The 25,185-nt window shown below is 39.8% G+C and overlaps 1 protein-coding gene across 8 annotated transcripts in view; it reads left to right on the top strand.

The window, feature by feature from the left end:
- The first annotated feature begins 1,295 nt into the window (after positions 1-1,295).
- CDK7 (cyclin dependent kinase 7) overlaps positions 1,296-25,185 on the top strand; it is a 41,587-nt gene continuing 17,697 nt past the window's right edge. For 5 of the 8 annotated variants that reach the window (XR_016461897.1, XM_090131754.1, XM_090131753.1 and 2 more), the window contains exons 1-11: positions 1,296-2,034; positions 2,152-2,211; positions 3,293-3,326; positions 4,970-5,037; positions 7,070-7,138; positions 8,830-8,940; positions 10,391-10,509; positions 11,526-11,625; positions 14,889-14,975; positions 16,636-16,785; positions 18,367-18,514. Coding sequence is in view for 6 of the 8 variants with exons in the window: in XM_090131754.1 (XP_089987880.1) it covers positions 1,975-2,034; positions 2,152-2,211; positions 3,293-3,326; positions 4,970-5,037; positions 7,070-7,138; positions 8,830-8,940; positions 10,391-10,509; positions 11,526-11,625; positions 14,889-14,975; positions 16,636-16,785; positions 18,367-18,514 (1,006 nt within the window). In the remaining 2 variants the exon portion in view is untranslated. Of the gene's footprint in view, positions 2,035-2,151; positions 2,212-3,292; positions 3,327-3,638; positions 4,852-4,969; positions 5,038-7,069; positions 7,139-8,829; positions 8,941-10,390; positions 10,510-11,525; positions 11,626-14,888; positions 14,976-16,635; positions 16,786-17,376; positions 17,535-18,366; positions 18,515-19,314; positions 21,621-25,185 lie in introns of those variants that run through there. The other 3 variants (XR_004169187.2, XM_031610175.2, XM_090131756.1) reach the window with 3 other exon arrangements.

The following is a 25,185-nucleotide window of genomic DNA, read 5'->3' as shown; positions in this document are numbered from 1 at the left end:
TTCACTCTACAAAACCACCTCAATTTAAAGATAAGGATGTGGTGTAGGACCCTGTCAAAGGCCTTGCACAAGCTCAGGCAGATGACATCGGTTGCTCTGTTGTCCACTGATGCCATCACTCCATTGTAGAAGACCACTAGATGGATAAGGCACAATCTACCCTTGATGAGGCTGAACTGGCTTTCCCAGATAATCTCATCTCACATGTGTTGAAAGACCTGTTCCATGATCTTTCCAGGCACAGAGATGAAGCCTAATGGCCTGTAGTTCCTTGGGTCTTCATTTCCTCTCTCACTTTCTTAAAAATGGGAGTCATTTCTCCAGTCACCAGGGACTTTGCCTGCCAGTCATAACTTTTCAAGTATGCTGGAGAGTAACTTAGAAATCACATCAGCCAGTTCCTTTAGGACTCTGGGATGTGTGTTCCATAGACTTGTACACATACAGTCCCATGAGGTGGTCTTGGATCTGCTTTTCTCTTACAGTGGAGGGTATTTTGCTCCCCCAGTCCCCACAAAGAGGTTCAGAGATGCTAGAGACAAGGGAAAACCTGACTGCCAGTGAAGACTGAGGAAAAGATCTCATTAAGAACCTTGGCCTTCTCCATGTCTATTGTAGCCAGTTCTCCCTTCTCATTTATCAGAGGGGGAACAACTCTCCTTGCCCTGTCTTTTCTGACCAATGGACCTGCAGAACCCCTTCTTGTTATTTTTCAAATGCCTCACCAATTTTATTTCCATCTATCTTAATCCCACCTCTGGACATCTGCACAGCATCCCTGTACTCTTCCCAGACCACCCATTTCTGCTTCTGCTTCCCGTACATGTCCTTATCCCTCAGTTTGAACAGCAGGTCCTTGTTCAGCCATGTCCATTTCCTACCTCCTTTGCCTGACTTCTTATGCTGGGGGATGGAGAGCTGTTACGCTCTCAGAAAGTTGTCTTTAAAGAGCTGCCAGCTCTGTTCCCTTCCTATGCTCCTAATAACAGTTTCACAGGAGATCTCATCCAACAGCTTCTTGAGCAGAAGTTCACCTTCCTGAAGTTCAGGATCCCGACTCTACCCATTGTCAGGCCCTTGTTCCTCATGATCACAGACTCAGGCAGGCCATGGTCACTACAGCCCGAGTGCCTGCTACCCTAACCTCTTTAATGAGCTCGTCTGCATCGATGAGCACCAGGTCCATTGACTCTTTACTGCTGGTTGTTCTGTCCAATGCGTGGGTCAGGAAGCTGTCCTTCATGCACTTCAGGAGTCTCCTGCAATGCCTGCAGCCCATCGTGTTGTTTCCCCAGCAGACGTCTGGGTGGTTGAAATACCGTTAGGATGAGAGCCTTCCGTAGCAAGAAGGCCTCGCGCACAGGCTCCCCTTGATCAGGCAGCCAGTGGTAGACCTCACCCAGCAGACGTCCTCCAACGGACCAGTTCCTGCTGCTGCCCACAAGCTCTCCACCCGACCCCGGCTGTGTCTCGCAGGCAGCTCTCCACAATCTACGCCCACAATCCCCGTCCGCTTCTTAAGGCGGAGCGCAACTCCCCCGCCCCTCCTTCCTTGTCTCTCTCTCCTACAAGCCACGCAGCCCTCGACTGCAGCATTCCAGTCGTGCCGCCTGCCCCACCGCGAAGCGTTCTCCGCGACTGACCGCGCTCCGACCTGCGGCGGTTACACCGGCAGCCGCCCCTCACAGCCCGCCGCCCCTCACAGCCCGCCGCCCCTCACAGCCCGCCGCCCCCGCAGCGCGGATAATCGCACACAGCCGTCAGGGCGGCGCAGCGCCCGTCCCCGAGCTGACGCCACAGCGGCGCGAGGCGGCCACGGCGGACGCGCGGTGACGTCACGGCAGCCCGCGGAGCGGGGCGGCGGGCCTGAGGTGGCGCGGGGCGCGGTTGCTGATAAAGCGGCGTCCTTCCTCTTCTGCTTCGTGTCTCGTCTCCCCGGCCTCGGGTTCTTCTCGCCTTCTCCGCTCGGCGGCCATGGATGCGCGGGCTCGTGCAAAGCGCTACGAGAAACTGGACTTCTTGGGGGAAGGGCAGGTGAGCGGCTGCTGGGTCCCTCCGAGGGGCGGCCGGGCTGCGCGGCCGCCCGCCTCAGTGTTCGGGGCTGCGGGCCGCCCTGCCGCTGTGGTCACGCGTGTCTCTCTCTCCCCGTAGTTTGCCACTGTGTATAAGGCGAAGGACAAGGTCACGGGGCAGATCGTCGCTATCAAAAAGGTGAGTGCCGGAGCATCCCCTGCTGCGTCACTGAGCGCCTTGCCCTGCAGCGGTGCTTCTCTGGACGGCTGTCGTGGGCAGTGCGTGAGCGTTCCTAGAGTCGTTGTGTTGGAAAAGAAAACGGAGATCGCGTAGTCCGTGGCTGCCCGGCCTTCTCGCCTGTCTGTGCCACGTGGAGCGAGGTGGAACTGTCCTGGGCCACGTTTACATGGGCCGGACTGAAAGCAACGGCTCCATTTTACTTCTCTGGAAACTACAGCAGATACAAAGAGCACAGTGACACTATGTGGTAGAACGCGTTCTAAGCTACCAAACATTATTTTTCAGCGGAGACACCACCATTAGTTAGGCATTTTTACTAGCAGTGAGCAAAAGCCTGCGTGCTGCACTGACACAAATCTGTACCAGTGGAGCTGACCTGCTCTTGCTGCCGCCTGTGCTGAAATGCGTCACTGCCTGCCTCACTGTGCTCACACCTGCTGTTTGGTCTCCATAAATGTTCAGCAAGTGTTGATGAACCTCAGTAGGTGCCATTTTTCTGCATGGAGGAGTTCAGCAACACATCTTTGCTTCATCCACGCTTCCGTGTCAGATGTCATTTTGTCAGAGGACCCCTCTGCTGCCATCTGTTGCATGGCAACAACATGGAATGGGAAGGGTCAGTCTCTGCAGCCATGCTAGCATCCACCTCTGATATAATAGGCCAAAGTAATAAAATAGGAGGCATTACTTTCAGAGCAGCCCTTGTAAAATATCCAATATTGTTAATATATAGAAGTAATGGACTTTATTATTATTATTATTAAAGCACTAAAAGAGCAATAGCAAAATAAAACTAGAGAGACATTTCACCTGGTTTTTGTGCAACTAATGCATGAGTCTGATTGGATGGCAGTGGCTACAGCTCTTAGTGAGGGTTCAAGGTGTTCATCAGAGATATTTTGTTAAATTTTACACTTCCTGTAGTTGAAAATGTGGTCTTAAAACTCAACCTGTATTGGAAAAATAACACCAAAGAATGTACCTGTACTGCTGGGGCCTGTGGCTTAACCTTATATAATATGAAACATTTATTTTTCAGATTAAACTGGGACACCGATCAGAAGCTAAAGATGGTAAGTATTAAAATGAGTTCATGCTATATAAGCTGCTTTTGTTGGTTTTGTTTCTGCAAATTGGGTGATTGATTCCTTCCCAACTTAGGGGGACAGAAAAAATAACATCAAAATACAGTATTCTCATACTATATGTCTAACTGTGCATAGATGACTGTCAACTTTCTCAGTTTAGATGCAACCCAAACATGAGTATAGCATAGAATAATAATATTTCTGACACTTAGGTGTGCCTCTGTGTCTTAATTGTGCAAGGGAGGTGAGAGTGCTTATCTTTTTTTTCCCAGAAGATATTACGTGAAAACTGTAAGTAAAAACAAGATACCTTTTTTTTTTTTTCTTTGTGTAAACTTGCTTGTTTTGTTTTGAGAAATTATACTTGTGCAATAGTTTCTTTTGATCAGGTGCTCTGACCAGCCACATGCATTCAGGCATTGATGTTGCAATTACAACCCAATAATCTTGGTCTTTGCTTTTTGCTTAACTAGTGCAATAGAATGCAGTCTGTGCGTAGCTGCCATCCTTCAGGGATCCTGCACCAGGTTACCAAATTCTTGTGAAAATTCTTCAGTTCCATTCTAAGGAAGAACTAGACATTCTGGAGTCTTCCAGTTGTGTCAGCTGCCACAGAGCTGTGATTCATCTGGTCTTCACTAGACTAATGTCCTTTAAGGGCAGTCATCATTTATGGCCTGCAGCCACACTTTAAAAAAAGAGCAATCGTGTCTGGTTTCCTTGTGCTCATCCGGTTGCATACTTGGGATACTTTTTTCTGAATATAAAAAATATGCCAACATGAAAGCAGACACTCTGTTTGTTTCTAAAGAAGGAATTAAAATAGGTGAAATGAGAGTGTAGTAATCCATCACTGCACCCGAATCTTTGCTAGAATCTTATATGTTGAATGAAAACATGGTGGGGATAACACTGTTTTTCAGCACACATAGTTGCAACTTCTTGCACAATGCAGTGCAGTAGTGTTTGCTTGTCAGTAAGCTGTCTGAGCCATGCATATGAGCATGCATACCGTGTTTTTGAGAGAGGAGTTGTTACCAGTGTGCAGGGTTTGATGGGATGTAATATGGATGATCATCAAAGTTCCTGCCCCAGGCTTTTCTTTATGAAATCTCTGTTACAGAATTTGTGTTAGGGTGAACAGGCTTTGGCCACTACTTCTTGTGTTGTAATACAACTATAGGAAATAAATTTTCTTACCTCTTCTATCTGAAATAGCCTTTTTTTTTTTTTTTTTTTTTTTTTCAAAAATCATGTTCACTGTGCCTCCCTCTGGAAATGATGCAGTGTAGAACTGAAATTTCCAGGATGTAACTTTACTTTAAAACAAAATCAAAGCTTGTTATAATCTGGAAACTGTTTTTCTACGCTTGTTGTAGAACAGACTTTTTTAGTCAAAGAGATGTATACGTTACTTTATAATCTGTATCTTCTAATTATTACCTATATTTTGTCTGCAGCCATCTACATATCTGTGGCAGTCTGCTTGGCTTTAACAAATAGATGAGCGGTGAGGAAAAGGATTGTAATGTTAAATAATCAATGAACAACAGAATAAGAGGTTTCTTTGCTGGAACTTAATTTGAAATTTTTAATTTTATTCTATTTCATTACTTTTTTCAATATAGGAATTAACAGAACAGCTCTCAGGGAGATAAAGTTGTTACAGGAGCTAAGCCATCTGAATGTTATTGGTGTAAGTAAAATGAATGCTACTTCTAATATCAGTTCCCAAATACTGTTGATACAGTTTCAAACTGAAATTTAAAACTAGTATTCAGAAAGCTACTTTATTGTAGATGTTCTTTGCCCGAGGTGAACAGTGAAACAGTTGTTACAGCAAAATATCTGTTTTCTTAATAAATGCTAAGTCTCTTTATTTAAAAATCCTTTTATTAGTTAGCTCATGGTCATGGAAATTAAAGGTGGGAAGGCTTCTAGAAATTTAGATTATCTGATTTTATTTTATTTTTTTTTAATATTTCAATAATACAAATGCAAGCGAATGCAGTGTTAAATTTACCTGAACTGGCTAGTTGCAGAGGAAATTGGTGGCAGCCAAAAGCAGGCTTTATAAATAACAACAAAGTGGGATTCACATAGTTTATTAGGTTTTATTACTGCCACTTAAATCCATTGTTGGCTAGTGTGATTTCTGTATTGTTTCAGTCTTACTTAAATTGACTTCTGTCTACAGATACTTAGCAGGAGCTGAAAACACTTTAAAATTAGCAAATGTAGGTCATTCAAAACTTTGCCATAACTACTAGACCAGATAGGAATTTTCTGGAGTTCTTATTTAGCACTTTGGAATGGAGGTACAGTGTTCTTCTGGACTGTGAACTGAACTTTCAAAGTGATTACAGTACACAGAGAAGTCTACTAAACTTGGTTGGTAGGTAAAGTGGAACTGATACTGGGGGGGGGCGAGGGAGGGAGAAGTAATCACAAAACCATACAAAATGGTGATATGTGTAAATTATGCAGTAGAAGAAAATCTATGTATTTCACACAGAACATAGTGAAACTCTCAAGTTTATTTCCACAGGCATTGCAGAAGCAGATGATATCATCAGTATGAGAAGGAATTTGGCAAATTTGCAATCATTCATGAATCCAAAAGGGCAGAAGTTCTATATAACAGTTAAGCTTGGGTAGAGGGTAAGGATGCAAGGTGTGCTTTGGAATATCCATCAAAGTTAGCTCAAACTTGGGGGTATTGGTGGATGGTAAGCTGGATGTGAACCAGAAATGTGCCCTCACAGCCCAGAAAGCCAGCTGTATCCTGGGCTGCATCAAAAGAAGTATGGCCAGTAAGGCAGGGGAGCTGATCCTGATGCTCTACTCTGTGCTCTGCTTGCCTTGAGTATTGCATCCAGATATCCTCAGTACAGGAGAGATGTGGACCTGTTGGAGTTTGTCCAGAGGAGAGCCAAAAAAATATCTAAGAGATTGAACATTTCTGCTATGAGGACAGGCTTAGAGTGCTGGGGCTGTTCATCCTGGAGAAGGTTCTGGGAACACCTGATAGCGGTCTTTCAGTATCTAGCGGAGAGCTGTAAGAATGAAGGAGGCAGACTCTTTAGCAGGGTCTCTTGTGGTTGGACTACAGGAAGTTGTTTCAAAATAAAAGGGGAGATTTAGATTGGACATAAGGAAAACAATTTGTATGGTGAGGGTGGCAAGGCACTGACTGGCAGAGATTGCAAGCCCAGAGATGTGATGGATGCTCCATCCCTGGAGACATTCAAAATCAGGCTGAATGGGCTCTTACACACAGCCAGATCAGGTTTCTGTCTCTTTTCCTTGTAGGGGAGAGGGTCTAGGTGATCATTAAGGATCCTTACCACCTCAAACAATTCTGTGATTCTATGAACTCAAGATTTTTCTCTCTAGAATGGAGAGGTAGTTGTGTAAAATGTTACCGGATAATATGGACTTCTTGGCTACTGAGTTAAGAACTAAACTGAGTAATAAGTTTTGTGTTGCAGGTTGGAGAACTGCTACAACACTATTTCGTAGGGGTTACATTAAAGAAAATTAGATTCAGGACAGAACTGTGAGATCAGTCCCATACTTTCCTCTTGATGGTCAGGTCTAGGCCATAGGTAGCCCTGTGCCTGTCTGTCCCCGCCAGTAAACTGAAAGTGCACGTGCAAAGTAGAGTGGAATTTTAGAAAACTGGAACAGAGGGAGTATAGTTCATCATAACATATGTTGTTTTACAGCTTTTAGATGCATTTGGACACAAATCTAATATTAGCTTGGTGTTTGATTTCATGGAAACAGACCTTGAGGTAAGATGGATTAAGATATCTCTTATTTCATTATCTTCAAATGCATTTTGAAAAACATTTTCATAGCCTTACTTCTACTGTTTTTTTAATTTTCTTTTTTATAAAGGTGTCTTTCATTATGTAACTTGATTAAGATTATACCTCTAAAAGAGTTGGAATAGTGTGACAGTTTGTGTAATTTCAACTGAAAATGCCTTTACTTTTAAGTACTTTCTGTCAGCACTGTTATCAGGAAACAGATCGTTTACTATAGTAGTTTTCTAGGACTTCAGGAAGAACATAGAATCACTGATCATAAGCCAGGATCTCAGAATGCAATTGCTAAGCACTGTAATGTAAAACATGCACAAGTGTGATATTATTAAAGTATGCTAAGTAATTATCTGATTAGAAGTCACATACTCCTGGACCCTTCTTTTAAATTTGACAGTGGTGTTTGCTTGCAGGCCTGACTCTTACAGATGTTTCATTAGTTTGTCTTTTGCCAAAATCTTTATCAAATACTTTAGTGGAGATGCTTCATTTTGGAGCACTGCTGAGAAGACATTTTGGATGACTCTCATGTCAGATCTGTATGTGCCCACATTATCCATACTCTGGAAGAAATTAACCCATTTTACATATGGCATGGGATACTGGAGCTCACATTTAAAATATTAAAGGAAAACATTGACAAGTTTTCTGAAACCCAGAGGAGTACAAGACTAATGTTTTGCTTTTCTTTTTTTTGCTCATAGACTTAATGAGTACACTTTCTAGAGGGTTCATTCACTATTTACTTAGTAACTATGCGGTGTTTAGAAATCAAGAAGGTACACTGTACAAGGAGAAATTAAATACTTAGTAACATAATGCAGAGCAGTTATTCACATTGTGGTATCATTCAAATGCCTTTGTTAGGGACTAAAGCCTGTTGTGATTAGGCACATGCTGCATATTAGAAATTCTTTAATTTTAGGCTGTTGCTTTGTAAATCTCAAACAACTTAAATCTTGGGAAATGGTACTAATGAACTGAACAGTAATATTAAACAATTTTGAGGGAGTAACTTAGAAAATATTTTTAAGGAGGATGTTCACTTAGAATTTTGATGTTAAAAATTAAGCAGTGTTGAACACATAGGTTTGTTAAAATATTGTGTCATGGCTATAGTTCTCTGTCTTTGTGGGGAAAAAAGGAAACCGATTGTTAACAAAGATTAGATGTTTAAGTTGCACTGAGGACAAATGAACATGTAGGAATATAATTTCTTGTAGTTTATTAACACATCTGTTATTTTTGTGTACAGCTTCTTTGACTTGTAAGAATGGATATGTTTGGAATGAAGATAAAATAAAATCATGTTTCCTGCCAATTTTCTAAATGTGCTGCTTATGCCAAGTTTACAATAGAACATCTGGATTCCCTACTCCAGTTCTGATCTCTAGATCAGTATGGACCTGTGGGGTTTTTTGTTTATTTGTTTTGTTGTTTGGGGGAGGGGGGTTCCTTTTTTTTTTTTTTTTTTTTTGGAGAAAGGGCAGGAACAGTACAGCTGAGTATGTATATATACATATACAGAGTATGTATAGCTACTAATTTCAACTTTATCCTAAAGTATAAGCTAACTTTTGAAAGAACTGGAGTTAAATAATTTTGCATTATAAGCTTTTGTGCTTATTAATCTACCACTATCAATCTAACACTTGCAGGTTATTATAAAGGATACTAGTATTGTGTTAACACAAGCTCATATCAAAGCGTATATGCTGATGACACTTCAAGGATTAGAGTATTTACATCAACAGTGGATTCTACACAGGGTAAGCATGCTCTAAATGCCTTTATTCCCATAAAAAATGTCAATTTTGATTGAATTTGAGTTTGAAAAATAACTTTCATTGGTTTGCGATGCATAGGGTTGCACTAGCTGTTGAGCAGTCAGCTCAGCAGACATCACCCACTGTCTCTACTGCGGAAATGCACCACCCACCTCTTCTCTTTGTTCATCCACTGTTTGGTCTCCATAAACATATCAGCGAGAGTGTCAGTGTGCCATTTTTTACACATGGAAGAACTCAGTTCTGCAGCTTTGCTCCATCTGCACTTCCATGTCAGATGCTGTTTTGTTAGACTGCCTCTGCTGCCATCTGTCACATGGCAATAGAACGTAATGGGATATTGGTGAGTAGGTTCAACCTCTACTGCCATATCACCATTTGCCTCTGACACTGTGGGCCAACATACAAAACAGGAGGTGTTACTTTCTGAGCAGCCCTTGACAAAGTGTCTCAGATGATTCATGACTTTGGTTAGGATTGTGGTCTAGTCTGGCTTAGATGAAGTTAACTTTCTTCATAGGAGTTGGCATAATGCTCTATTTCAAATTTACAGTTAGAACAGTGGGCTTTTTTCCACACTGCTTGCACATCTTCAAGCCTTTCTCCGCTCTGCCTCTAACCCAGCAAATCTGCTTGGAGGAGGCCAGGGATTGGGAAGGGACGCAGCACCTGGGGCAGCTGACCCAAGTGGCCCAGAGAAATGCTGTCTGTGGTACAGCAGTGTAAAAAAATAAATAAATAAAAAAGTGGGGTATAAGGAAATATTTTGTCTTCCAAGTTGGCTGTTGCTCAGAGGCTATTTGGGCATCAGTCCCTGCTTGTGGGAGGTGATAAGTGAATTCCATTGAGTCCCTTGTTTTTGGGGGGTTTGTTTAGTTTTTTGTTTTGTTTTGTTTTGGGGGCTTTTTTCCTTCTTTCACCTTTTAAATGCCCTTTATATCAGTTTTATATCAGTCCATGAATTTTCTTGCTCTTCCTGTCTCACTTGGGTGTGAGGAAATGGCAGTGCAAGTAAATGGCTACGTGCCTCCTGGCTGCTGGCAGCCCACAACACTGTTACTGTATTAAACTATACCAGTCCCATAATCTCTCCAGCTGTCAGAAAAATTAGCGATTATGTTATTCTTTTTTCAGCAGTGCAGTAAGACAGAACTAATGTTCTTGCAGCAAAGCAAAAACCTACCACAAATCTGTGGTTTTGAGCTCTGGAAATTAAATAGCATAAAATTCAAATTGAGATGTTTGATTATTTTTTATTTTCATTTATGTGAAAGTGATGTCATTTGTTTTCTTCATCACAATGTAAAAACTCAAAATGTACTTAGAAGACTGGGTTTTAGAATTCTGTTACTATACTCTTGCTGGGATGTTCTCGGTATGTCTGTTTTTATTAACAATGACAGGATTCCTTCTTTGCTTTCTGTACTGACAGGATCTTAAACCAAATAATTTGCTGTTAGATGAAAGTGGTGTTTTGAAATTGGCTGACTTTGGCTTGGCAAAATCTTTTGGAAGCCCAAACAGAGTTTACACACACCAAGTAGTAACAAGGTAAGACATTTCTTAGATTGATGGTAAATGTTATATATTACCTTGTGGAATACATCAAGTTAAAGCAACACATCTCAAGTTTGATTTCTAGCTCAAACGCTATGACTATAGCGGCAAAAAGTCTCATCATTTTGCATAAAGAAAGCATAATAAAATGCTTTTTAGCATAATCTTTTTAAGAATGATTAGAATTTGTGTCCCTGAATGTTGTTCTATGGTATGATAGTTATGAAGCACATGAAAATAACATGTATTTACCTATAAATCAAGCTTTTAGAGAGAATTGTTACTTGCTGCTGATCATTAACCTACCAGTCTTTTGAAATGAGGCACGTAAACTATTGTGATATGAAAGCACAACCCAGTTAAGTTATTAGTATCATTTTTAATGTGCTTACTTAAGACATGTACTTTTTTTAAAAAAAAAAAGCAGATTACTGCAAAATAGGTTTCCTTTGATTTACAGTAATGCTAAAACTGTAAGCAAAACTGCTTAATATCTTCATTCAATCAAAAGGCATTAGTGATACAGTTGTTTGAAATGCAGTGTATATCAAATCTTTCCCACAGCTTCAAATAATTGCTGCCAAGATGTATTTTGCACCAAATCTCTAAGTCTGTTGCTAGTCATGTTTTTGAAAGCTGAAAGGAGTTCTGTCTTAAAGTACCATTTATTGAAGATAAATTTAAAGAAAACAATGGTCTGTAACATGCAAGCCTCCCTGTTATATACTTTTTCCTTTGCATATCTGCAGTTCTGTTGTTTGCCAGTTAGCTCAGCTGGAACTGTAGTAAAACTGCGGTTACACATAGCCCCATGATGTGCAATGCAATGTTTTTCAAACTTCAAAAAAAAAAAAATAATAATAAAAAAATAAAAAATAAAAAAACCACTTTGTGGTTCTTTAGTGTTTGAAAAATATACATGCAAGTGTAGAATTCTTTTTGTAGTCATCGCACTGCTGCAGCATACATAGAGTAAAACCAGGTTTTCCTAAAATGTTTTTTCTGTTCAGATGGTACCGATCCCCAGAACTACTGTTTGGTGCTAGAATGTATGGTGTTGGTGTTGATATGTGGGCTGTTGGTTGCATTCTAGCCGAGTTGCTTCTCAGGGTAAGTCTTCAAATGTAAGCATTTGTATTTGTTCTTCAGTGCATTTTAGATGTGGGCTTCTGTCCTGCAGTAGTATCATCAGTAAAAAGTTAGGCTACTTCCTAGGAGGTAATGAAAGGGGGCAGGGAAGGAATACCTTCCAAAAGTTTGCTACCTATAAGGAAAGGGAAATTTTCTAATAAGCTGAGGTTCTAAAACCATTGCAAAGATTGGAAACCTTAAAAAAAATAGCTAGGCAAAAAAGTACAACAGTACTCACCTTCCCTGAGGCAGAAAAGTAGTTTGCTCTTCCAGTCCTCTCAGTGTTTTCCTTTCACACAGCCATTCCTCAGTTATCATCTGTTATTTTCAGAAAATTTGGCAGCCTAAGTGCATGTACACTCTATTCTTTATCAGTTGTTTCCCAGTAATTGGGAATAATTACCGCCAATACACCAACTGTGGATTTATTTGTAGTAAGCTGAAAATGTACTGTTGTTGTAACTGTGGCTAGCTAATAGACTGGAGTGAAGCTGAAGATAGTCAAGACTACATTATGTCACTCCTCAATAAGATATACAGGTGTAATCATCCATAAACATGCTTTATGGAAGCAAGCAAGAAGTAGCTCTTCTGAAAACATTGAAGTAGGAGGTAGGAAGTGGAGGGCAGGGGGTACAAGCATAGCTGAAAGCATGAAGTAGCCTGCAGTATAACTTTCCAAAATAAGCAGGTTCTGCCTGATTTATGCACTTTACTTTAAGTGTATGCTGTATTGTGAATCAGATTAGGGAACTAGTTTGTCTGAAAACACTTGGGAATATATCATTTGCCTTGTCTGATTTATCATACATATAGGTGTGACAATACAAGTTCAGAATGGAAATATAGAGTGGTTGCTTAAGAAGCATCAGTAGTGCATGCATAAACATAGATGAGGCCACAGGTGTCCAACCTTCTGGCTTGCTTGGGCCATGTTGAGTGAACAGGAATAATCTTGGACTGTGCATATGGTGAAATGCTACAGAAATGATGACTCCTATTTATTTCCATGGAAACAACAACAAATACAAATAGCACAATAATTATTTGATAGAGCAAATTCTCAGCTACAAAACAGTGTTTTTCAATGTAGTCACCACTATTAGCTGTGTTTTTTTTCCCAGTGTTGAACAGAAGTCTGCATGCCATGCTTATAAAAATCTGTACTTGTGGAGGTGATCACTGTTCCACAGTTGCTGTGATGACATCATTGCTGATGTGCACCATCCACCTCCTCACTGTGCTCCTATCTGCTGTTTGGTCTCCATAAATGTTCAGCAAGTGTTGATGGATGTCAGTGCATGCCATTTTTTTCCATGTGGAATAGTTCAGTAAGACACCTCTTGCTTCATCTGCACTTCCATGTCAGATGCCATTCTGTCAGAGTGCCCCTCTGCTGCCATCTGTCACATGGCAACAACATGGGATGGGATACTGGTGGGAAGGTTCTACCTCTACTATCATACCACCAACTCTGACAGCGTGGGCCAACATAACAAAATAGGAGGCATTATTTTTGGAGCAACCCCTGTAAAATATATTGTTAATGCACATAAGTAACAAAACTTATTTTATTCTGTAGTGTTTCTTATTAAGATCTAAAAAGAGCAGCAATAACATAGACTTTGTGAAACATTTAACTTTGCTTTTGTGCATTAGCCTAGTTTGATAGGAACAGTTGCAGTTCTTAGTGAGTTGCCAAGGTGTTCATCAGAAACTTTTATGAAATTTTACTCTTTCCGTGCCTCATCCTTGAAAACAGTTGTTCACAAATGTGTACTGCCAAAAAGTAATGACATGTTAATGAGGTGTGATTGTGAAGATTTGTGAAGATAATCCTCTTTGGTAAAATAGGGCTTATAGAGGTCCATCAGAGAGATGTGATCACACTTTAATTCAAATACCAAAGAATTGGTGATTTTTCCTGCAGCCTTGAAACCTATTCTCAAATTGCTTAATCAAAATGGAAAGCACAGCTGCCTTTTTTTATTTTTTTGCTCTTCACAGGACTGTGTTTAAGCAATGTATCTCAATACATACAATTGTTTACCTTAACTTGAGTTAACTTGAGCCTTAACTGCACTGCATCTACATCATGCCCTGATTTCATCCAAGGCAGTGCCAGTTGCACACTACTGTTTGGTTGTTGTGGGCAGTGGTTGCATGCTGGAGGCTGGACTGGGCTGCTTGGGAGGGCAGAGCTACTGCTGTGATGGTGCAGGACAGGGAACAGCTGCAGGACAGGCTGGGCCAAGCTGTGTGTGGGCTGCAGGTTGGATGTGTGCGGATTAGACCTTCTGAAGTTGTGTACATTCCTGAAAAGTTAGAAAGCAAAGATATGATCTAATTCTACTAAATTATTTCTTTTTCTTACAAAGCAGATAATTTTTATGGCAAGGTTTTATCACTATGATAGTTTTAAATGTATCTGTCTCTTCTTCTTCCTGGACGTACTGGATTGAGGGACAGTGAAATTTCTGGGAGCTTTACAAAAGCTCTTCAAAGATCTTCAATGGGCTTCCAGGGCACCAAAATTTAGTGCTCTCCCTTACAAGGGTGTTCATTATGCTCTTTCTGTCCTTATGATTAAAATAGTGCGTCTAACTTTACTGTTTTTCACAAAGTCCCTTTTTTTTCTTTCACTGTGTGCCTGTTACATGAATGACAACTCAAACTGGACAGACATGCCCTTTTTTGTCTTCTGCCTAGCTCAGTTGACATCTGATGTTTGTTAGGCAGTTGAATTCTTTATGGATATGAGTCAGTAGGATTTCTCTTGATGCTCTTTCATTCTACTGTTCTTAATTCTTGCTTTTGTAATGCGGTTGCAATCCACATTAATGTTTATATATCATGTCATGTAATGTCACCTATCTTGGGGTTGTTGGTGCTGGAAAGATTATTGTGATCAACAGACTGTAAATTTACAGCTCAGGTGTAAAACAACCTAGCTCAATAAAAGCTCAATAATTCTACGTTAATACTGTAGTGGTTTTAATGTTATGTTTAGTTCTGTTCTGTCAAGTCAGTGATACTAAACCTGGGTTACAAGAAACGTTCAAAATCTATATGGGTGTCACTAGATAGCTTTAAATGTTCAGTGTACCTTGTTGTAGGCACATGGTATACAAAGATGTTTCACTTTGAATATGTAATGCAATTATGAGGAGCCACTCTAAGTTACTTTCTTAAGTAGTAATTAAGTCTACAATTTAGTTAAAAGAGCTGCTGCCTTTCTCCAGGTTCCCTTCTTGCCAGGAGACTCTGATCTTGACCAGCTGACAAGGATTTTTGAAACACTCGGCACTCCAACAGAAGAACAGTGGCCTGTGAGTCTTACTGTTTAACACTCTGACTTTAATTTTACTTGATGTAATCTCTACTTTTGCTTTGGAAATTAATTTAAAGAATTTATCAGAATATTTGATTAAGTTCTCAAAATGCAGCTGCCTCTCACAAAGGAAGAGAAAAAGCAGCTGAGATTTCTATCTCAGCAAATCTTTAATCATTACAACAGTGTTCTTATCATCACACAGCAGTTAAGAGATGTCTCAGTTTCCTTTCCTGGACCATTGGTTTACTATGACTATTGATACGAAATGAATATTGATTGCTTAATGTTCTTGATATATTGATGTTTTAACCCAGAAGGCTTTAATTGCTTTCAATGTTGGGAACAATTTATAGAACCTTAAATTGGGCTGTCCAGGTTTTTGATTTGGGATCCATTAAAAGACAGAATAACAGTTCTGAGGCGAAATGGTTTCTCAGAGTAACTCTGTGACAATATACAGAAATCAGTGTCTGTCCCCCCAGTGGACCCTCTTTTTTTTTTTGATTGGCACTGGCTTTCAGTGACACTGTATCCCTAAGCCTTCATCTGCCACACAAGCTATGTCTAAAACATGAATGATAACCTGTCTAGCTGTGCTCAATCTGGATAGCTAGGTGTTGGCAGTCATCTCAGGGCTTTTTTTCAGTATAAGCTCCAACCCTCTGATCATCTTAGTGATCCTCCTCTGGACCTTCTCCAAGAGCTCCACGTCCTTCCTGTACTGGAGGCCCCAGGCTTGGATGCAGTGCTCCAGATGGGGCCTCACGAGAGCCAAGTAGAGGGGGATTTTTGTAGTGATATTTTCTTTCTTAGGCGGTGAGAAAAGGAGAGGACAGGAAATGCATTAGCACAGCAGAGATAATGCATTCCCAAATTTATTTCCAAACCTATGATTTTCAAATATTGAAACCTTTACAAAGTTGTAACTGATTGCACATGTTTTTTACTACAGTGTTAGTGTTTTATTTAACTTGAATAAACTTACTGAACAGATTTACAAATATGTTGATTTAAAGGTTTAAAATACTTACCAACATCTAGGTAATAGTCTGTAACTGGTTTAGTTTTATGGTGAAATTTGAATTCAAGGGGTTGGTTGGTTGGGGTTTCTTTTGATTTTTTTTTTTTTTTTTTTTTTTTTTTTGTACCTAAGGGGGGGGAAAATGCTATTCCTCTTTTATTTAACTGTTTTTTCCTTCCTTCCCTGTAGCCCATAAATAAAACATGCCTTTCAAAAAGTAGCTAAAATGCTAATGATGAACGACGAACTTTGAAGAGGGCAGTATATTACCAGGAGGAAATGCACATTGGCTCCTCTGCATATCTTGTCTTTTCTACCATCTGCTAGTTTTACTTCGTCTGCGCTCACTGTGAAGTTCCCCCATGCTTCCTTTGTTAATTTTGTTTCCTGTTGTACTACTCACTACTGAAGCAAGAGGGTGAAAGATTACTTGGTAATGGATGCTGTGTCAATTCTTTTTTTAGAGTAATTTTTATGACCTGTTATTCCTACGCTCAATGACCAGATATTAACAGGGTTTCTTGAAGAACAGTTAGCTTCTGCTGTGGATACAGCTATATGAAGTTTCATTTTTGTGAAAAGCTGAAGTCTTTCAATCTTGAGAAATAGACATCCCATTTTTGTGTCTTTGCAGGGAATGACAAATCTTCCAGATTACGTCACGTTTAAGTCTTTTCCTGGAATGTCTCTTCAGCATATCTTCAGTGCAGCTGGTGATGATTTACTTTGTCTTCTACAAGGATTATTTACATTTAATCCTTGTTCTAGAGTTACAGCCTCTCAGGTATAGTACACTTGTTTATGTTCTAATCTTCATTAACATGGTCAAAACATCAGATAAATGCATTCTGAAGCTAAGAAGCCAGGTCTGAAATGGAATGTTATATAGCTCTGTCTGTGAAATACTGTAAGCATGTTTCCCATGTTTTATACAGAGAACTTTGAAATAACGCTTTGTGATAATCACCATTCCCAACTATGTAGTCAAGGTAGACAACTAAAAAGTGTATGAGCCAGACAATCATAGTCACCATTCAAAACTCAGTTACATAAGCTTTTAAGTAAATCGTAACATAATATGTTTTATTCCCTGCTTTTAAAATATTTTCATCCTTAATTCATCCGGATTCCGATTTCATTTCAATGTTTTTGGTTCCTTTTAAAATGACCATCTGTCAGTTTAAGCCATTGTCTTGATCTGAATTTCAGTTTCCATCTTGCTTGAGTAAAATTGATCTCAGTTTCACTACTATTTATTGGGTAGAAATAAAAGACTTTGAATTAAAATCTTGCAAAATGTTCCATTCTAGTTGAAAATAGGATTACTGTTGTTGGCTAGGCACAGCAATTAATTCAAATATTTATCACCTGACAGTTACCGGGTAGCATGCATACTCCGACTGTAAGGCTGGGACTCCCTCATGGTTTGTTGGACAAGGCAAATCCCAGTGCGTGTTAGATACCTTTGTACTAAAGAACTTTTTGAGAGCATATTGAAGGATTTCTTTTTTTTCAGTCACCATCTCTAAAAATGTAAGTTCCCAAGTAATTAGTTGCAGCATGCTTGAGACATTTCTATATTAATTCATATGTATGAAGTCATTTTCCAGGCATATTGTAAGATGGCGACTTGAATTTATATGATTTTTCTAGTCTTATGTTTTTAATGACATCACCACAGTGTAAGGCAGGCAGCAATTTTTGCATACCATATTGTCTTGATTTATACATGGCACTGAATACTTTGTAACTGGCGTAAGCAAAAGTACTGAAGAGCTAACAGACTATGTAAGTAAAGCCATAAAGCATAGTAAATGGAAGCTGTGGAACCGCTAAAATTTAAAATAGGGTAATTCTACTACATCAAGTTAATCTTGCTTACATGTGTTTGTCGTCTTCTCTCATTCAAACTACGTCGTCTTGCAGTTTACACTGTAGAAGCAGCACAGTTAATTAATAGGAAGACCTGTCTTAAAAGCTAGCAAAAACAATGGTGTTCACGTCCCAAAGCTGATCAGAACTTTGGTCACATTATTTTAATCTCTCTTTTTCTAACTTCCATCTTTACTCATGTTCTCTTTATTCAGAATGTAAGTTCTTCAGAGCTAGAAACTCACTGATATCCTGCATTGTCATCTAGAGTTTTGTTAGAATGTTTGAATTCTAGTTAGAAGTGAGCTTGCAGTTATCTCTTAGCTAACAAAGTACCGTGGTAGTCACTGAGATTGTTAAATCTTGCTATCTTTCAGTACAAAGATGCTTCAGTAGTTTCTGAAATAGCAATTAAATGCTATTTATTTAATTACAGACTCTTTATATGTGAAGTTCTGATGCTTATACTTTTTTTTCTGCTGTTACTATCAAGGCATTGAAACAGAAGTATTTCAGTAATCGACCAGGACCCACTCCAGGATATCTGCTACCCAGACCCAACTGTGCTGCAGAAGCTGTAAAGGAGCAACAACACACACTTTTGAATTTGAAAAGGAAACGAGGAGAGGGAGTAGATCAAGGTAAACTCTTAATGTTTCACCTGTTTAAAATGGGAACTCAGAGAAAAAACTGTACTTCAGTATTTCAGAACATAAAAATTCTCTGAATGGATAATAACCCTGGGCACCAGTCTGGAGCCCTTTAGGATTTGTGTTTTAGGATAAGCGCTTGAAGGTGAGAATGGCTTAATTCTATGATCTAACAGAATTGGAACCAAAAGGCTCTTTTATTATGCTTAGTGATCTGTTAATTAGAAGAAATCTCTAATACCATTAATCTTTTAATGGAGTGTGGTATTATCTAATAAATGAGAGGCTATCAGACTTTCTTCTTGTTTCTCAAGCAAACAAGAAAATTCTCAGTGAGTTAATCAACTTAGTATTGCTTAAAAAAAGAAAGGAGAAATAACAAAGAAATATGGTATTTCTTTTATGTGATAGAGAACGTATATCATATTTAGAGGGATTTCTGCTATCTCTTTTGGACTAAGCAAACAAATTAAGACTACGCTGGGTAAGGAAGATCTCAGTACATTACAGTGATCCTTTTAAGAAGCAAGCCTGTCCCTTAACACTTTACTTCCATATGGAACCTCCAGTTTTCCTCAAGCAGTAGCAAGTACTTCATACCCTCTTAGCAAGAAAAGGTTTGTGGACTCAATAGCTGTATCTGACACTAAACTTGTCAGCCCTTCTAGCAGAGAGACAAACATTAATTCTTGAGCTTGGAGTTTGTTATCTTGGCAGCAGGAATTTGCTAGATAGTAGCAATTAGGTTAGGTTAATAGATAGTAGGTTAATACCAGTTTTGTTTTTACCAGGATGAGGCTGTTTCAATACAAGAGTGTGATACCTTGCTGGAATGGAGATGCTTCCATGAAAATGCATTTCCTCATGAGCTCAGATGGATAACTAAATTATTTAAGTTCATCTTACTGTTTAAGCACTTTGACCCATTGTGTTTTAGATTATGTCAAATTACAAATAAAATGCATTAGTTTGAGTTAATTTCTTTTTGAAATTAGAATCTTTAATCTGTTAACTATTTGCATGCTCTTTGCTTACCTGAGTACCATAGGTCGGCTGGCATGTGGGAATTTGTCAAGTACCATAGGTAATTAACTAAAGGTGATTAGTTGAAGCTCACCATTGTTGGAGACACCATTGTCCCTAGAATATACAGGTTTGTCCCTAGAATATACAGTTAGCTAAAGAACAGGAAAGAGGAAGAAAGCTTCTGAGTTTTGCAGTCTTGCAAAAAAAATCTTGAAATCTTGCATTTGCCAGTGAGCAGTTTCCAAAGCTGTATCAGAACTTGCTTTAACATCACAAAAGTCTGATCTTCAGCAAGGGGAAATCAGATTTCTGCCTCAGACTTTGGACAAGGCTAGGACTTCAGAGTTTGGATATAAATAAGGCATTTAGGAATTCAGCATTACTTTTTGAGATATCTTATTGTCAGCATGAAAAGTAGTATCATTTGCTTCAAGTGCTTATTGAAGCACATCAGAAAATTATGTTGTGTTGCTGACAGAACCTGAATGTGTCAAAAGTGTAGATCATAATAGTCCCAACCAGCATAGAAAGAGAGAGCCAGTATTCAAGCTAACAGATCTGCTATCCTGGACTTCATCTGACATCCTTATGTGGCACAATCTTCTGAAGTTAAAATGAAGTTGAAGTGAATATTGGAAGAACCAGTCTTTTTTTATGAAAAGAATTAGAAGTACAGCATCTTCTTATTGCTGTTAAAGGTAGAAATGTACAAAAGTCATTTCAAAGTAAGTAATCCCTTGAAATTCTCAGACTTGTCTGTGCTTATGTCTTGCACAGCATCTATCTCAGACCCATTGAGGTAGCACTGCAGAAACTGAGATCTTAAATTGGGAAGCAGTAGGTGACCTCTTATAAAATCTTGGTATCAGAGACTGGCTGCTAAGAGTATATTTATGCCATCCCCATGAAGTGCTGCATTTTCACAAGAAGAAAACATTGTAACCATGGGGAATGCTCACCAAAATTAAATGTGCGGCAGCTGTACTTTTCAAAAAAAAAAAAACTCTCTATTGCCAAGGGAAAACTAGCAGTACCTGGATGAGTGCCTGTTTTAAAAAAAAAAAAAAAAAAAAGGATTAAACATACATAATTGCTGGCTATTTCTGCCACTTATTTCTAATCAGTGAGGTGAGTGGAGATGCTGATGTCTACTGATTGTCCATCTTTTCCACTCTGGAAAACAATCAAATCAAATGGAGCACTTCTTCCTCAGGAACAAACTTCTAGTCCTGTTAATTTACATTTCTACAGAGCTGTAAGCTCATAAAATTGAGAATACAGAAGATACAGCAGTCATCTTTCCTAAGATAGTACAGATCTGAGATTAGGCAGGTTTCCTGAGCTATTCTACATTGGCTTGGAAAAAAAAAACAACAAAACAGCCTTTTAATATCTAAAGTTAGGCACTTCTGTAGTGTGGGTGTTTGCTTAAGGTTTGTGGGAATGATTCATTGTTAATTTATATTAGAGAACACCTGCTTATAGGACATGTAAAAATTGTTGGATCCTTCTGTAGAGAACTTTGTATCCATTCTAGAAGGCAGCTATGGTTTATTCTATCAAGATTATAAATAAGCAGTACATGAATAAATTAGAGGACAAGAGGTGCATTATTATCAGAAGTGCTGCTGCCCTCATTTCTGCAGTTGATACTAACAGAAATGTGGTTGAAGAATGAGTCACAGACTTAACTGTTACCTCCTAAAGACAGTTCTGCTGGGTACTGTTGGAAACATCCAAATAATTTGTCAGGACAGTATCTCTGATAAAAGCAGACTTCATTCACGATTGCAGTGGTGGGTGTCCTGCAAGCAGGAGCGCGCCTATGGACACAAGATGAGTCTTTATACCCTGTTTTCTCCCCCTTCTTTCCAAGATGCCTCAGTGCTCAGTATTTCGTTCCCTACCTGGGAAGAGACCCCCTCTTTTGTACAACATAAGGCCTTTTGTACAGTATTTTGAAAGCACTTCACCCCTCTTTGACTCTAGGTTTCGTTCTGCTACTAAGGAGAGCCAAACACAACAACTGTGGCCAGGAAGGTCCAGCTTCCTGGCCTGGTTTTACAACCTGTGATTTAACTAGATGGTTCATCTTTTCCACCTGACCACTTGCCTGTGGTCTGTGTGATATGTGCAATTGCCAGTTTATTCCCAATGCTTGCTGACCTGTTGGACAATCTCTGCAATAAAGTGAGTCCCCTGGTTGAAGGGTGTTACTGCAGGACACCCAAACCTTGGAATAATCTCCTGCAACAATATCTTGGTTATTTCTCTGGCTTTATTGGTCCTGCAAGGAAATGCTTCTGGTCACCCTGAAAGGGTATTGGTTAGAACTAGCATATACCGGAACCCTCCTTTTTCTTGGCAGTTCTTAAAAAAAAAAAACAAAAAAAAACAAAAAAAAAACAAAAAAAAACAAAAAACAATTTGTGATTGTTGCCCTGGAAGGTTCCCTTTCCCAACAAGCCCCACTTGTACCCTGTTCCTGGTACTAGGATTGTATAGTTACTTTCTGGTGTTGTTCCTCCCATATGTTTTATTATGTTCCCTTAGAACCAAATTCTATAAAATGCTAATGGCACAACAGTGTGTCCATCTGGGTATGCACCCATCTGTCAGCTTGCTCTCTTCCCTTCTAAATCATTAGATTCCTATCCTCTCTAGAATACTTACAGGTTCTGACTAAGGTTCAGATATTTAAAGTTTACTGTCTGGAATTAAAACCGGTTCACCAACTTCTTCTCCTTCAGCTGCCTGTTTTGCCTGATCCACCATCATATTCCCAACTTCCTGTACAGTGTCACTCTTCTGATGTTCTTTACAATGTATAACAGGCATGCTGCTCTTTGATAGACTTACATCATGCTGAATTAGTTTTCCTTGTGTGTAAACAACCATCGCTCTTTCCAGATGATACCATGAGTTGGTACCATCCCAAAAGCATATTTAGCATCTGTCCATATATTTAAGGTTCTTGTCAAGGCAGTTATTTCAGCCTTCTGAGTGGAAGTCCCCACTGGTAATGGTTTTGCTTCAATTACCTTGTCAGTAGCAGTTACTGCATATCCTGCCTTACAGTTTCCTTCACAAAACTGCTTCTGTTGATGAATCCTCAGCATCACCCAACAGTTCCTCCTGTAGGTCTGACCAACTGGCATAGACAGTCTCCATGCAGTTGCACACTGCTGGCTTGGAAGTAGCTCTGTGTTGGTGTTCTGGGTGTTCAGCAAATTGCTTCCTTCTCTTTGATCAGTTGTGCTTTCTGTTGAGAAACTTGATAGCCATTTAAATCAAGAAATTCAGCAAACTCACAGTCCACTGTACACAGTCCTCCTTTGTTACTGTAGCTTCCATGTACTGTAGCATGCATGTACTAAAGTTCCACTGTGAGATGGAGGAACCCAAATCTCAGGCTCACAAGTTGACCAGTTCTCAAAAATCATTGGGCTGTCCTCACAACTCTGGATATCACTGTCCAGGTTAACTGAATTTTTCTTATTTTATTTTTTTTAATTATTATTTTTTCCCTTCTCCCCATATTGGAGTTTTCCTATTCAAAGGCAAATAATTTTAGACTTTCTTTGGCAAAACCAGGCAGAAAAAGATGTACTTCAAATCCAGAATGGTAAACTCCACCTAGTTATTCCTTAACTTGGTTAATAAAGATGTACATTATGGGTTGTATATATTCAACATTTCTATTAATTGCCCTCAGATCTTGTACCAAACTATAGCTCTTTCCATCCAATTTTTCATTTGCAAGATTGGGGTGTTGTATTTGGGTTTCTATCCAATTAATAATGCAAATTCCAAAAAGTTATTTATTATTTCTTTTATCCTCCTACAATCTTGTATCCTCAAAAGGCACTGCTTTACCCTGGTTGGGCTGGCTCCTGTCTTTAACTTAACTTTTATTGGGCTGCATTTTTGGCTCTACCAGGCATTCCTGATGCCTGCAATCCTGTGTATACCTGATTTAGGATTTACATAATTACTGGGGGTACAACATTGCTTTTTCAAGTTTGTGTTATAGCCAGACTTAAAATTTTCAGTCAGTTGCTCTTGCTTGACATTTAGCTCCATTTTTCTCTGCTGAATTTAATCTCTGCATTCAACTGTTCTAATATGTCGTGCCCAAGTAATGGATTTGGAGAACCTGGCATGTACAAGAATTTATATATTCCTACTTGTTCTCCTAGCCTTTCTTTAATTGGTCTCCCAAAAAGTAAACTTCTCTTGCCAGTAGCTCCTACAAATATTACAAAAATATCTGTGAGTAATAATTCTTGATATAGCACAGAGTAAGAGGCACCCATATCAGAAAATAAGCCTCTTTACCCTGCTTCCCCAGCTGCTTTCAGTCCAGTGGGGGTGGAAGTCTTCCTGAGCCCTTCCAGGCTCCCCCTTACCTCTTCTTCTAGGTAAGGATATTCCTGTTACACCTTGCTCAACTTTGCTTTCCTCAGCCGGTGTTTTTCCCAAACCCTTTCTACTTTCCAGACTTTCATCGTTACTGAAATATGACGTTCATAATTTCTGTTTCACCCCCTCCCCAGGCTTCCAGTGCTTGTCACTGGGATATCGAGTTTCCTGAGATCTCTGCAGATGACGGCTATTCTTACTTTCAGTGTCCCATCCCCATTCACAAGTAATACACCCCGCACAGTTACAGTGGGAGGCTCTGGCCCCCAGCTCTTTCTCTTACTCCGAGTTGTTCTTACAAGCCACGGTGGGAGGGGTAGCGCAGGGGATGTGTTCTCATGCCAACCCCCAAGGCAAGTATTAAATTCCCTTACCTTGGTCCGCGCACAAAGTTACCAGGTCTCCAGGGGTCAGTACACCTGCCTACCTGCCCCTTGGCTTTCACAGAGCCCGTCCTTTATGTAACAGTCTCAGTTTCTTATCGGCCGTTCCAAGGAGTCACCTCACCACTCAGACAGGACTGCTGAAATCAGCGGGGTGCACCTATCCTGCCCGGGGCAGTGGAAGAACCCCCAGAGAGGCGATAATAATCCCGGATGAGCCCCCAAATTGTTGGAAACATCCAAATAATTTTTGTCAGGACAGTATCTCTGATAAAAGAAGATCTTACTCGCGATTGCAATGGTGGGTGTCCCGCAAGCAGGAGCGCAGCTATGGACACAAGGTGACAATCTTTATACCCTGTTTTCTCCCCCTTGCCTTCCCCCCCTCCCATTCCCCCACTGGCTGGGTACTCCAGGTTCGCAATCTTATCAGAAGGTTTACATTTGTTATTTACCTGTTAATTTATTTGTTATCTGGTGTCAGTCTTGTCTTTCTCTTGTTTCCAAGATGTTTCTTGTCATATTGATGTGGTGATTTCCTTCAAAGTCTTCATTAAACAAAGAGCACTGGAAGGGGGGGGGGAATGATGTCAGGTCTTTCGATGACTCCTCAGGCGCTTCCTCGAGCATGCCATTTTTTGTTCTCTGGTTTGATCAGTCTCGTGCAGGATATTCTTGCAATCTGTATGACAAAATATACATATATACACCTAAATACAGAGTATGCATTCCTGGGAAGGTTCATCTAGAGGATAAATGATGTCAACTATCAGAGATCTTCCCCTAGTTAAGTAGAAGGACTCCCAGAAAGAACTATGGCAGCGGAGATCC

Source organism: Phasianus colchicus, chromosome Z (genome assembly GCF_987193195.1).
Source record: "Phasianus colchicus chromosome Z, bPhaCol1.hap1.1, whole genome shotgun sequence".
In the NCBI taxonomy this organism is placed as follows: Eukaryota; Metazoa; Chordata; class Aves; order Galliformes; family Phasianidae; genus Phasianus; species Phasianus colchicus.
The sequence above is the reverse complement of the archived record's forward strand: the minus strand, read 5'-3'. Positions and strand labels throughout refer to the sequence as shown.